General features: G+C 36.9%; 1 protein-coding gene across 3 annotated transcripts; it reads left to right on the plus strand.

Annotated features, from left to right (window-relative positions):
- The first annotated feature begins 494 nt into the window (after positions 1–494).
- LOC104106715 (calmodulin-binding transcription activator 3) lies at positions 495–14,044 on the plus strand. Of its 3 annotated transcripts, none has more exons than XM_009615320.4 (13): positions 495–782; positions 1,286–1,405; positions 3,578–3,693; positions 3,886–3,974; positions 5,201–5,243; positions 7,066–7,273; positions 7,428–7,541; positions 7,674–7,981; positions 10,065–10,628; positions 10,986–11,686; positions 11,980–12,559; positions 12,685–13,011; positions 13,777–14,044. In XM_009615320.4, exons 1-13 carry the CDS (start codon positions 743–745, stop codon positions 13,888–13,890), a joined length of 3,324 nt encoding a protein of 1,107 aa, XP_009613615.1. In that variant the 5' UTR covers positions 495–742; the 3' UTR covers positions 13,891–14,044. The 3 variants fall into 3 exon arrangements, with proteins under 3 accessions (XP_009613615.1, XP_033514674.1, XP_009613616.1); XM_033658783.2 differs by having other exon boundaries at positions 7,737–7,981; XM_009615321.4 differs by having other exon boundaries at positions 496–782; positions 7,677–7,981.
- Positions 14,045–14,413: the final 369 nt, after the last annotated feature.

The following is a 14,413-nucleotide window of genomic DNA, read 5'->3' on the forward strand; positions in this document are numbered from 1 at the left end:
CTTTAGTACAAATTTACCTAAGCGCTTGTATTATTTTCTTTTGTCACTTGCATTAAAGTAGTGCTTCCATTGGCAAACCAATTAGAGAAAATAAAGTAATTGTGATTTACAAATATAAAATATCTTATTTTTTCAATGTATTACACTTGCAGTGTATATTTATCACCATCTACATAATTAACACGACGAATTTAATGCAAAAGTATGTGACATCTAAAAATAATATTATTAGTAACAATACTAGATAAGTGTTGCCCGGGTACACCCTCACTAGTATATAGAATATGAGTTAGTTACACCCAATCTAAATTCCCGCAGGAAATAAAGTTGCCAATAAGAAATACACTATACATATAGTATTACGTATTTACTGTCCAAAAATCACGTTAAACATTGACCCAATTCTTATGAGTAGTACCTGTCTGAACTCAAAACTGTATTCCATTTCGGCGGCCCCTTTTGCTCCAATACCCCCGAACCCTCAAACACCCCCCCCCCCCCCCCAAAACCTCGCACCTTCCATTAACCACCTTTCTCCGTTGTTTCCTATTTTCTCTTTTAATCACCTCTTTAACCCATCTGCAGTTACTCTCTTTCTTTCTTTTTGACCAAACCCCATTTCAGCTTGAGAATTTCTTTTACCAACCCCAGTTCTCGAAAATCTTTTCTTTGGTTAATTCAATTGCTGATTCAAGATTTTAAGTAGTGTTTAGATCGGAGCTAGTTGTTTGTGTATGTGTTCATGGCTGACAGTAGGCGTTATGGTCTTAATGCTCAATTAGGTCAGTAATTTTTGGGTAAATTGCTTTGGCTTTATTAGATGCATTAAATTGTTATTGATTTTATTCATATTAGTTAATTTCCTTGCATATGAAGTTCTTGAGTTGTGATAGAGCTTTGGTTCACAAGAATCCAACAGGCATAACTTTAAGTGAAAAAGCATTAGGTGATTGATTAATCTTGGTATTTTTTTACCCCCAAAAGCCAAAACTACTAATATTGTCACTCTCCCAACATGGTATCGCTGGATATTGTCATAGAAGAGAACATGAAAAGAGTAAGCTAAGATTAAAAAGACACTTTAGAGCTAGGAACACTAGTGAAGAGATCAAATATTGATTAGAAAGTTACTAGATGCATAGCGGCTTTTCTTTGAGCAGGTTTACCATAATTTTCTGTATTAGTTTGTCTAGCATACTGTTTGGCTTTTAAGTGTATCTCCTGTGACTGGAGGATTGGTTGGTCTTGGTTCACGTATGTTGAGAAAGTTTGTGGTTGAATGCAGATATTGATCAGATACTCTTAGAAGCACAACATAGATGGCTACGCCCTGCTGAAATTTGCGAAATTCTTAAAAACTATCAGAAGTTCCGGATTGCTCCAGAGCCTCCAAATAGGCCTCCAAGTATGATCATTAGCTGAATATCTTTTTTCTCTTAAAACGTGATCGGTGTAGTTTTTGAATAGAGTTCTTCTTTTCCTTTGCTACACACTCTTCCTTGATGGTGAATTATCCTGTCTACTATGTGCTATCTATATCTATGTGTGTGTGTAAATGTAGTTATGTCACATATGCACGTCTGCGCGTGTACTCTGGGAGACATGCTCGGCTTTTTTCTCCTCTAGTTTACTCTTCCTCCTTCCTACTCTCAGATATAGGCTATTTGTTAAATGCATGTTTAAAATACTTGTTGACATCATTTTTAGCGCCAATTACTAGATTCCAATGTGTAGTCTTTTTATGCACAATGTTTTCTCTGTATAACTTTATTTCACTTATGTGTTTCCCCCTTCTTTAGACCTCTGCTTAGATGCTTTACTGCTTGTTTTATCTAATTAGTTTTCCTCAGATCACCCTCGGTAAAAAGGACATGTTCCTGTGCCATAAAGCCTAAACTCAACGCCCTTCCACCTCCTTGTATAGTAATTGTTGCTGCCCAACGCACACGCAAGTATACGCAGTCGACAAGTAATAAAATAGCAAGTAGAGCATCGTTCCCACGAGGGCTTGTTATCAACTATTAACTAGATTAAACGATCTTAATTATCGAACAAGAATTAAAACCAAAAGAGCTTGAATCCAAACTAACTAAAACAAAAAAGAAAACAAAGAATGAACTCTAGACAAAAGAAGAGCAGATTCTTATGTTTTCAATGTGATGAAGCCTATTCAAGTCAATCTAGCGCCTATGTTCCTATGGAATTAGAGTTAACAAGAACGCTTTTGTAATTCCTGTATAATGACTAAGCAAGATTATTATGTTATATCCTTATCCTAATTGCGAAGTCATTCTCTGAGGCCAAGATCAGAAACTTGCTCTACTCAATCCTATGTGCTTTTAGAATTCTCTCTCCCGAGTTCAACCCTAATTCGTAGATAGTATTCAATTGGTGATAAAAAAATCAGATAATTAACCACAAGATTGAGTAAATAAACTAATATGATTATCAAGAAACCAAAATCAATATTCAAACAACAATAGACATGAAGGAACTATAACACTAGAACGTAAAGTCTAGCTCCACATAGACATGGTAGCCAAACGACAAATCATCCCAAAAAACATAAAAACTCCAGGTTTGGAGGAAGAAAAGATGAACTTGAAGCTCCACGACCGTTCCTTACTCTCCCTCGGTTAAAAGTTGTGTAAAAATCGAGTTTAGGGTGTAATTATAGGTGTAGGAGATGTTTTGGTCCAATCTCAACTCAAATTGGAAAACCTGGAGCGCACGTCTTCTGTGCTCGCAGAACGCGAGAACCTTGATGTCCACCTCTAAGCTTCTTTTGAGCAGGTCTGGTGATGGGGCTCACGATGGCTTCGCTTCACTGGATTGCAGGATCTCTCAACACATTTGGAGGCCAAGCCTGCTCGCGAAGCGAGCCAGGCTGACGTCTTCTTTTCAGCTTATTTTCTCTTATGCCTTCAACTCCAATTTGTGCCGAAAAACTCCCTTTTTATGCCGCTTTCATCCAAAATCACTCGTACACATATAAAGCACGTAATGAGCTCAAAATACACCAATAATTGTTCAAACCACAACATATATTCACAAGATACGGGCGGAAATGCACTAAATATATGAACTTCTAGCCGAATATTAGTAACTTCTTGAACATTGCTTACAAACATCTTCTTTTTTTAGTTTCCCCTGTCAATATAACTCTCATGGGCCTGCCGGTTGATTTTAAGACTGTTAGTTTGTCTCACGTATGTGTAAGTACCGTCATCTTACGTAATCAAGATTATGTTCTACGTACTCTTTTCCCCGCTTTTAGGACTTCTTGAGTCTATTTACTGGATGATGGGTAATGTTTGGAAGCTGCTAAGCCTAAGTCTGATGTGATGATATGTAATTATCAGGATTAACCTGCGTGAGAATCACCTATTAATTAACTGATGGCATGATAGTGATAAATAAGTTTACATTTCTTCATTAAACTTGTTTTCACAGCTGCTTCACCAGCTCGTATATGGCTTTTTATGTTTGTATAGCTTTCGAGAGTATGTAGCTATTCCTGGAATCCACAACGTTTTTATTGTATTTTATTTTAAGTTGACTTGTATGGCCCTTCCAGGTGGTTCACTGTTTCTTTTTGATCGGAAGGTTTTGCGGTATTTTCGCAAAGATGGCCATAGCTGGAGAAAGAAAAAAGATGGGAAGACTGTGAAGGAGGCTCACGAGAGGCTCAAGGTAAAACTGATGGGAACCTTATGGTTGTGCAGAAGCCTATTAAATTTATATGTCCTTGATTTGAAAATGTTAGTTTGGGATTGAGGCGTACTTGTTGCACTTAATTCGAATGCTAGACATTCACGGAATTATCATTCTATTAGGGCTTTGTTCTTGTATTACGAAGCTGATCAGAAATTAATGTTCTTACAGGCTGGAAGCATTGATGTATTGCACTGCTACTATGCCCATGGAGAAGAGAATGAGAATTTCCAAAGGCGCAGCTATTGGATGCTCGAAGAGTAAGTGAAGAGATATAATATTTGTTTTAGCACACGGATTTGCTATTATAGGTGTATTGCTCTAACCTTGGAGCTAAAAGTCAATCCAGACTTTTATTCATGTCTAACAATTATGATCAAGTTAGACATCTTTAATTAACATTTACATGCTAATTGCAAGTTAGGTTGGTAGGAGTTTAGGTTGTTCATCCCTATAATAATAGGAATACTGTTATGACACTGTAAAATTATTTGTTATTATGCTTGATGGGTGTCACTTCTATATGATATTTGGCTTGCCTTTTTGCTTTCGATATTTTGCATGATCTAGGTGATTAGATGCTTTTGAATGTTGAGAGGTCATTATTCCTTTAAAAGGTTGACAGATGATGGATGATTAATCTATTAAAGGGTATTTTATGCACACTTTGCATCTAGACCAAATAATCTTATCTTTGTTGAATAGCATGTACTCCTTATTGAAAAGTTCAAAACGTTAGAGAGGGACACATTTATTTGTTTATTTTAAGTCCTGTCACAAATGTTTTTATTTATGGATGGCGGTGAGACTTGATCCAGGACTTTTGCTTGCTCTAGTGCCATGTTGAATAGTATGAACTTTTTCGTCTGAAAGCTTAAATGGTTAGATAGGGGACACTTATTAATTTATTTTAAATATTTATATCTTGTATATTTTCTTAAATCATAAATAGCATGGGCTAGCAAGAAAGGTGTTACGATTCCATTAAAAATTCTGTCGGATAAATGACACAGTATAACTTGATCAATTCATTCAGGGATGTTTTATGCACATTTTGCATCTTTATACTAATAATTTTCCTGTTATATATTGTTTTGAATCTTGAATAGCATGGACTAAAATGCTATCTTGTCTACAAGTTAGGTATCGAGCTCTCATACTTGAATAGATAAGCTAAAACTGTCAAAAGAATCTGCAATTAAGTTTACTGTTGTGCGGCAAAGTCCTGGAGCGTGTTTCTTCTCTCCTTGTTTCCTTTCTCATTCTATATTTATGTTCCTCCCCCCCCCCCCCCCCCCCCCGCAAAAAATGCTTTTGGGGTTCATAATACGATAAAAGTGTCTCACTGCTGTCGCTGTCAACCAACGTGCCTAGAAGTTAGTTTTGGTTTGCACATCACTCACTTCATTTTCTAACCATCATTGTTTCTTCTAACCATTGCTTAGCATCCTCATTCCTTTTTTTTTTTCCGGGAACACTTATGCAGGGAAATGTCACATATTGTTCTTGTCCACTACAGGGAAGTTAAGGTATATGCTTGCCATCCTTAACTCTTTTCCATTTTGCTTCTTTTCTTTGACTTTTTGTTCTTTCTTCAACAGTTGGTATAATACTCCCTCCGTTCCAATTTATGTGAACCTGTTTGACTGGGCACGGAGTTTAAGAAAAAATGAAGACTTTTGGAATTTGTGGTCCTAAACAATTCAAAAAGGGACCCAGAGTATTTGTGTGGTTATAAAAGCTTCTCATTAAGGGTAGAATTCTAAGTTTAAGCAAAATTATTTCCAAATTTAGAAAGGGGTCATTCTTTTTGGAATGGACCAAAAAGGAAATAGGTTCACATAAACTGGAACGGAGGTAGTAGTCAACTTACAGCTTAGAAGTGGTTATATTTCCTTTTCCCCGGTTGCCCAAGGCAGCATAGTATAGAAGAAATTTGTATGAGATGATTTAAGGGCACAATTTCAAATATCTATATTATATTAAAAGCACGAAGACCCTTAGCGAAATGTTGCTCACCTTTTTTACCCTTAAAAAATATACTTCACATTGGACAAAACAGTAATTTAGTTATTTTCCTAAATTTTAGGACTTCAAAATTATTTAAAATTTTAGTTATTAAATTTTTCCTTATTTGACATATGTATCTCTTTGTATAACGATATTAGATGCACTAAATCTCCTTTTATAAATAAACTACTACTATTATTTATGAGTTTGAGATCATTAATGAATCTACTATTTCTATTCTTAAATAAAGAAAGTTCAATGTAAAATCTATATGAATGGAAAATATTTAAAGCCTACGAACACCAGGGCTTCCAAAAATCCTACCCAATCTGGTGGCTATTCACCTAAATATAAAAATTTACCAGGGAAAGTTTTTTCTTTTTCCATTGATTCCAACAAATGGCTCAATGTAGTTTTTCATATATTAAGTTATTTATATTAGTTGATAAATCTTTGAGAAATTGTGATAAAAGAATATGGATTAACAAATATCCATAATTTTAAGATTTAATATTAGGCCACACAAATAATAATATTTTTTAAAAGATATGTTCAAAGGATATTCTTTGCAAATTCACGTGAAATCGATAGATTAAATCCTTATGTAAAGTTGAATGATGTAAAGTTGAATGACCTTTTAACCTTAAAAACGGAAGTCCAAAATCATCGCCATTTAAGTTTTAACTTTATTAGAACAATAATTGGAACTATAAATTGCGCGTTAATCAGTAATTATATACTCACATCATTTGTCCAAAATTATCATTTAAATTTTCCCTAACATTTCCAATTTTTTAATTAATTAAATTTTGTGCATTTAATCCTTACTTATGTGAATTGTATATAAATTTTTAATGTTGAATATATTATATACATTTTTTTATTATTTGAATTATGTAAACTTTTATTTTGTAACTCATACACAACTTTAATATAATATTTATATAATTATTTTAAACATATCATCAAAAGATGTAATACACGCGCAAAGCGCGTACCCTAAGATTAGTAATAATGAAATAAATAAAGTAGCTACAAAATGATTTGCATTGTAAGGAGACCTTGTCATGTTCAAACAATTTTTGGAACCAGCTGGTGCATATCCATTTGTGATGTTAGTAAGGCATCTTAACATCAGAGTTGTTTACTGCTTGTAATTGAAACGTGTTCAGAAGTTCCTAACCTTTATTTGAGAGATTCATCTTGACCTCAGTAAAGTAACGCGAGTCTTTGTTGGTCCAACATTTTATTTTAAGAAAGTGAAACTGAATTCATCATTAAAATAAATTTCCTCATTTTACTGTAAATAGATTTGATTGTCATGTTCTTTTCCTTCTGCAGGGTAACAGGACAAATTTTAGCCGTACCAGAGAACCTCAAGAAGCTGCTCCTCGTTTCCAAGAAACTGATGAAGATGTACACAGCTCTGAGGTGGACAGTTCTGCATCTACAAAATTTTATCCAAATGATTACCAAGTGAACTCACAAGTCACTGACACGACCAGTCTTAGCAGTGTGCAGGCCTCAGAATATGAGGATGCTGAATCAGGTATTTTGTTTAATCACATGTTTCTGTACCAGGCTTCAGAATAAACTGCTCTGGTACATTGGGAGATATTTTAGACTTGTCATCTATGGATTGAGCTTTCCATTTCTCTAAGAACTTTTTAATTAATTTTTGTTTGGAACCACAAACTCACCAGCGTACAATCAACATCCAACTTCTGGATTTCACTCATTTCTTGATGCTCAGCCAAGTATGACGCAGAAAGCTGGAGAGGGCCTTGCTGTACCTTATCATCCGATTCCCTTCTCAAGTAATTGATTCTTGTCCTTCTATTTTCATTTGTTATTAGCATTTGTTGCTTCTCTTAAAAATGCTTTCCAAATAGTTCAGTGCTTATATGAATGTGGTGTGACAAATCCGAAAATCTTGTTTGTTTATTTAGGAGATGATCATCAAGTACAGTTTGCAGGAAGTTCTGATATGGATTTCTTCTCGATCGCACCAGGAAATAAGAGTGGAAACACAGCAAATACATATATACCCAGCAGGAACCTTGACTTCCCATCATGGGAGACAACTTCAGTTAATAATCCTGCTGCATATCAGTCTTACCATTTCCAGCCTTCTAGCCAGTCAGGTGCAAATAATATGACACATGAACAAGGAAACACTAAAACGGGTCAAGTATTCTTAAATGACTTCAAAAGACAGGAACGTCAGAACCGCATTGACGGCCTGGGAGACTGGCAGGTAAATAATGCTAAAGGAGTTCACTTGTGCATCATTATTTTGTAATAAATTTTGCCTTTCAATTTCATGCACATTGCATTGTTATATCTTTGAGGGAGAGGACGAAAATTAGCCCCTGCATGCATATTCTGAAGTTTTCCTTGCAATTATCATGTAGTCCATCATCACAAGTACTGCTTTAGTCTGCACGACCAATTAAAAACATGGCTTAAGCTACATGACCAGATGCTCTGGAAATTTAATATCCATGACTTAATATAGGAGTTAGGACTGATAAGGGCAAGCAGTAGCAATAGGAGGAGCATGCCAATTTATTATCTCTGGACCTTGTTTCTTTTGACGGCATTCAGCGGAAAAGCCTTCTAGCAGTCATACAGAACTCTAAGGGCCTGTTGGGCATAAATACTTGTTTGGCCTTAAATATTTGCAAATACCAACTTTAAATATATGAACTTCAAGTGAGATATTGAAATAGTGGTTCGAGGTGTATTTCAAGTAAAATATTGGTTTTCACTCACAAATTTTTGACATTTTTTTCCAAGTAAGTTCATGTCCAGACATAACTTCAGCTTCCACAAACTATTTTTCCGGCTTCAACTTAAAAAAAGAACACCTTTTTTTTTTCCAACTTCCAACTCAAATATTGTCTAAATGCCAGTAAGGGAACTGGGGCCTTGCCATCCTTCATTTGCGGCGAGGTTCCGGCTTTGTCTGTCGACAGCTGAATGTTTCGATCTGGTTTGATTAATGATCACATCTCCAAACTTATCCCGTGGGCTTTAGCGGAGAATTTTCATCTCTTTGAAAGAAATTTGAAAGCATCATAAAATCCTTATTGTGTATGTCTTATGGTTCCATTTGATGTCCTATTTATAAGTGAAAACATAAAGGTGGCGAGTATATCCCCTTCAATCAATCAATCAACTGCACTAGAGAGGGAAAAAAGAAGAAGAAAAGTTGATAAATACTGCTTTGACAGACAGAATTTATGTGGGCATTAGAAGCCCAAGCAAAGCTCAATAAAATGCCAAGCTGTTTTTTGATAATGTGATTAAGCAGTTACCACTAACGGTATTGAGTTTGTTTCACTAGAGAATTAGTTATTTTTTAGAAGAGAGCTTTCTATTGCCTTTAAACTTCAATCATTTGTGGTGCTCACGACCTCACGTCACTTCTGCTTCCAAACTCTTGTGAACTTTACTATCTTGGTGTAGTGGAAAGCAGTCCTTATAACTTGTTGGTAATTTTGTAAGGATCTGTATCAATTAGTCTCCTAAATTGAAGTCCATGGTAGCCATCTTGTGGAAAGAAAGAAGTAAGCTCTTATTCTTAGTTTTTGGTGCACCCTTGAGCTTCCTGTCTGTATAGAATATCGGGTAGCATTTGTACAGAACATATTATTGCATAGGTACTCTACTTCTTGCTATACGTCATGTATACGAGAGTTTTTCCCACGTTAATTGAATTATTAACTTTATAAAAAGAAATTGAGCCGCCCGTTTGTGGTCTTCTTTCTGATTCTCGAGTCTGACAGATGTTGAATATAGTAGATTTTGGAAGTACGGCACACGATTTCTACAAGAAAGACATCACAGGGGAAGAGGGATGAGACATGACATAATTGGTGTGTCATGCACTTTCCGGGAGGAAGTGGTCTTGGGCTATTCACGGGGATTTTAGACACGGACTTACAAGTTAATGTGTGTAATAAGTTGCCTGCAAAGAAAAGGTGCATAAAAGGAATTTTTGTGCATGTTGGGAGGAGGAAAGTACATATTAATCCACTTGCTTTTGCAAATGTTGGTTTTTTCAGGAAAAACTGCAAACTAAGCACATGCTTTTGGAAAGCTTTTCTTTGCCGCAATAATTCTCTCTCTCAAGTGCTTTGAGAATCTCTTAGTTATTTGATGTAATTGTTTTTAGTATAAATTATTGATTTTTTGCTGAACCAGCACTATGATAAATTGGCGATGACTGATATTTAAAATCAGCAGGACATTTATTTCCTGTTTGCATGTAAACTAAGTACAGTGATGTTGGCTAGGTTTTCTTATTAACTGAAGTTGTCAACTTTGAGATGCAGACTTCTGAAGGTGATGCTGCATTTATATCGAAGTGGTCCATGGATCAGAAGTTGCATCCGGATTTGGCATCTGATCATACCATCAGGTCTAGTGCTGCATTTAATGTAGAACTTCACAATTCCTTAGAGGCTTCTCATATACTTCCTTCCCACCAAGATAAACATCCAATGCAGAATGAACTTCCATCACAACTTTCAGATCCAAATGTTGGAGGCTCTCTAAATGCTGATTTAGATCACAATCTAAGCATAGGGGTCAGAACCGATCATTCATCTTTAAAACAACCTTTGTTAGATGGCGTCTTGAGAGAAGGTTTAAAGAAGCTTGATAGCTTTGACCGGTGGATGAGTAAGGAACTTGAAGATGTAAGTGAGCCACATATGCAATCCAATTCTAGTTCCTATTGGGATAATGTCGGAGATGACGATGGAGTTGATAATTCCACAATTGCTTCGCAAGTGCAGTTAGACACCTACATGCTAAGTCCTTCACTCTCCCAAGATCAGTTCTTTAGCATTATTGATTTCTCACCAAGCTGGGCATTTGCTGGGTCAGAAATTAAGGTGAACTTTTTATTATCTATCCTGCACATTCCACATTGTAAAGCCAGGGTTCTGTTTAAGATTTTTAATGTCTCAACTCTTTTTTTTATTGCTCTAAAATAATCTGATCTTCCATTCAACAACAACAACAACAACCCAGTATAATCCCACTAGTGGGGTCTGGGGAGGGTAGTGTGTACGCAGACCTTACCCCTACCCTGGGGTAGAGAGGCTGTTTCCGATAGACCCTCGGCTCCCTCCCTCCAAGAACTCCCTACCTTGCTCTTGGGTGACTCGAACTCACAACCTCTTGGTTGAAAGTGGAGGGTGATCTTCCATTCATGTATGGGTAATAACTCTTGGTTGTTTTGTTAACAGGTTCTCATCACTGGGAAGTTTTTGAAATCCCAGCCAGAAGTGGAGAAGTGTAGTTGGGCATGCATGTTTGGTGAGTTGGAAGTCCCAGCAGAAGTAATAGCTGATGGTGTTCTACGCTGCCATACACCTATTCAAAAGGCGGGAAGGGTTCCATTTTATATAACATGTTGCAATAGGTTGGCATGTAGTGAAGTAAGAGAATTTGAATTTCGGGTTACTGAGGGCCAAGATGCTGATGTTGCAAATGCAAATAGTTGCAGCTCCAGTGAAAGTCTTCTTCATATGAGATTCGGAAAATTATTATCTTTGGAATCCACTGTTTCCCTAAGTTCTCCACCTCGCAGTGAGGATGATGTTTCCCATGTGTGCAGTAAAATCAATTCATTGCTAAAAGAGGATGACAATGAGTGGGAAGAAATGTTGAACCTTACTTATGAGAACAACTTTATGGCGGAGAAGGTAAAAGACCAGCTCCTACAAAAGCTTCTAAAAGAGAAGTTGCGTGTTTGGCTCCTCCAAAAGGTTGCTGAAGGCGGGAAAGGCCCTAATGTACTGGACGAGGGTGGTCAAGGAGTCCTACATTTTGCAGCCGCTCTTGGTTATGACTGGGCTATACCACCTACTATAGCTGCAGGTGTAAGTGTCAATTTCCGAGATGTGAATGGATGGACTGCACTCCATTGGGCAGCATCATATGGAAGGTAATTTGTCAGATTTTTGTCCCTTTTTATCATCAACTGTCTTCTGATACATTTTCTAGTTTTGCCTTTTCATGTACTTTTGTGGTGGCTTTCACCAACTTTAATGGACACAAGGATATTAGAACTTGCAAATAGTTGAATTCTGTGCTCTTCAATTTTAGTGGATTCAAATATTTTTGATAAATAGGATGATGAGATGGCTTTCATCAAATGTTGCTCGAATACTGATTAGCTCCCTCCTTTTTCTTTTTCTTTTTTCCTATTTGATGTATCTTGAAAATTTGCAACGTCAGAGAGCGGACAGTGGGTTTCCTCATCTCCTTAGGTGCAGCTCCTGGAGCATTGACAGATCCTACTCCTAAACATCCTTCAGGAAGAACACCTGCTGACTTGGCTTCTAGCAATGGACATAAAGGAATTGCTGGTTATTTAGCAGAGTCTTCCTTAAGCTTCCACCTTTCTTCTCTCGAGTTGAAGGAAATGAAGCAGGGTGAGAATGTGCAACCCTTTGGAGAGGCTGTTCAAACAGTTTCTGAACGGTCAGCTACGCCAGCTTGGGATGGTGACTGGCCACATGGAGTCTCATTGAAGGATTCTCTAGCTGCTGTTCGTAATGCAACTCAAGCAGCTGCTCGTATTCACCAAGTCTTCAGGGTGCAGTCGTTCCAGAGGAAACAGCTAAAAGAACACGGTGGCAGTGAATTTGGACTATCAGATGAGCATGCTCTCTCTCTTCTTGCTTTGAAGACAAACAAGGCTGGTCAACATGATGAGCCGGTACACACTGCTGCGGTGCGTATACAAAATAAATTTCGCAGTTGGAAGGGAAGAAGAGACTATCTTCTAATCCGCCAACGAATTATTAAAATTCAGGTATGGTACTTGCTTTTTGAACCTTTATGCATGCATAATGCATCTTTTTGCTAAATAATTTCTCAACACAACTTTGTCTTGTCATTTTTTCTTAGCCATTTTCTTTTTTCTTTGGTTGTTGAAAGGCTCATGTAAGAGGACACCAGGTAAGGAACAAATACAAAAACATAATATGGTCTGTGGGGATCTTAGAGAAGGTAATTTTGCGATGGAGGCGGAAAGGAAGTGGATTGCGTGGGTTTAAACCAGAAGCAACACTTACTGAAGGAAGCAACACGCAAGATCGACCAGTGCAGGAGGATGACTATGATTTTTTAAAAGAAGGCAGAAAGCAAACTGAGCAAAGGTTGCAGAAGGCTCTGGCAAGGGTAAAGTCGATGGTTCAATATCCTGAGGCCAGGGATCAATATCGAAGGCTGCTGAATGTTGTGTCCGACATGAAGGACACCACGGTAAGCATTGTTAGATTTCTGATGCTACACAAACGACATATGTTGATCCTGAAAATGCATTTCATTGTTTGGTGCAGTAATTACTTATCCAAATAGTGCAATATTTCTTTACCAAAATAAAAAAAGAAATCATCATTTGGTGCTTTTGATAGAGAGAGTGTAGCTGTATGTAAAATCTTCTTTTTTCATTAAGCTTCTAATTATTTTTTAATTGTGATGTTTAGTATCCATTTTAGATGCAATGGGTATTTCGACTTTTCTTCTTCTGCGCTCTCTGATCTATAATTAAGAAGTGAAATGGAATTCTTTCATTACCTTATTTAGAATGTAAATTTCTTCTTTGCTTTCACTCTTGGCGTCCAAGCGTAAGCAAAACTTCTTCCCACCCTGAATGGGTGAGAAGCTTTTTTTTTCTTGGGGGGAGGGGGAGGGGGGGGGGGGGATTGGTTTCTTCGTGAAACGGTGAACATGGCCATGCATACCCTTGATAGGTGGTCAAGGTTTTATAGATGTTTCATGATATTTTTATCAACCAATTCTAATTTACACATCCAGCATCGTCAACCTTTCTTAGCATGGCTTTACCAGGTATAATTGGCAATTCACTTGGTGAGTTTGACAGTACTATTCAATACTCAAGTTTCTTTCAGTGTGAAACTTTCCTATTAGTAGCTGGATTTCAGGCTTGCATTTTTCAATGTGAATGGAGTTTTTATGGAAAGCAAGACACAAAATTTGACATGGTCATCTCTCTCTGTCATGCAGACTACGAGTGATGGTGCACCAAGCAACTCGGTGGAAGCAGCTGATTTCGGTGATGATTTGATCGATCTTGACGATCTATTGGACGACGACACTTTTATGTCTACAGCACCTTGAATTCTGTGTTAACAATATGTGTGAATTTGCATTTGTTACATGGCTATTAGAGTTGTATAAATAGGCTGCACTAACTAGTTTGTAAATCTGAAACCAGACCCATTGTGCAGAGTGACAAAGGTATTTGAGATTTAAAGGTAGTGCAGATTGTCAAGTTCTATCTCCCCCTACTCTCTCTATTCTTCAAATCCGATATGTTTGAAGTTGCCTTTTCGTTTTACATTGACAGTTGTCTTCTAGTGCTAGTACTATTTATTTATGTTATTTTCTTTTAAATCTGGAACCAGTTCTTGTATGCCTGATTGAAAAAGGAATTAAATGTTCATTCTCCATAGCTTGATCTCTCAAACCTAGGATGCAAACCTTGTAGTGTTTAGAGGGTGAAAAGTGTGAAAAGGAATTTACCATTTTTTTTGTTAAAATCTTTAGAAAGATTGTTTTGGTTTAAAAGTGCTTCAAGAGGCACCTTTTTCCTAAAATAACTTTTTGCGACACCCCAACAAATGACTAGATTATTCAGACA

The sequence above is a fragment of the Nicotiana tomentosiformis genome, chromosome 5 (assembly GCF_000390325.3).
Source record: "Nicotiana tomentosiformis chromosome 5, ASM39032v3, whole genome shotgun sequence".
In the NCBI taxonomy this organism is placed as follows: Eukaryota; Viridiplantae; Streptophyta; class Magnoliopsida; order Solanales; family Solanaceae; genus Nicotiana; species Nicotiana tomentosiformis.

Bases quoted from the DNA above. Each gene is read 5' to 3' on its own strand.
- LOC104106715 (XM_009615320.4), top strand. From the start codon at position 743: ATGGCTGACAGTAGGCGTTATGGTCTTAATGCTCAATTAG. The intron at 7,982-10,064 runs GTAAATAATGCT...TTTGAGATGCAG, and splicing joins ACGGCCTGGGAGACTGGCAG to ACTTCTGAAGGTGATGCTGC. The intron at 12,560-12,684 runs GTATGGTACTTG...GGTTGTTGAAAG, and splicing joins AACGAATTATTAAAATTCAG to GCTCATGTAAGAGGACACCA.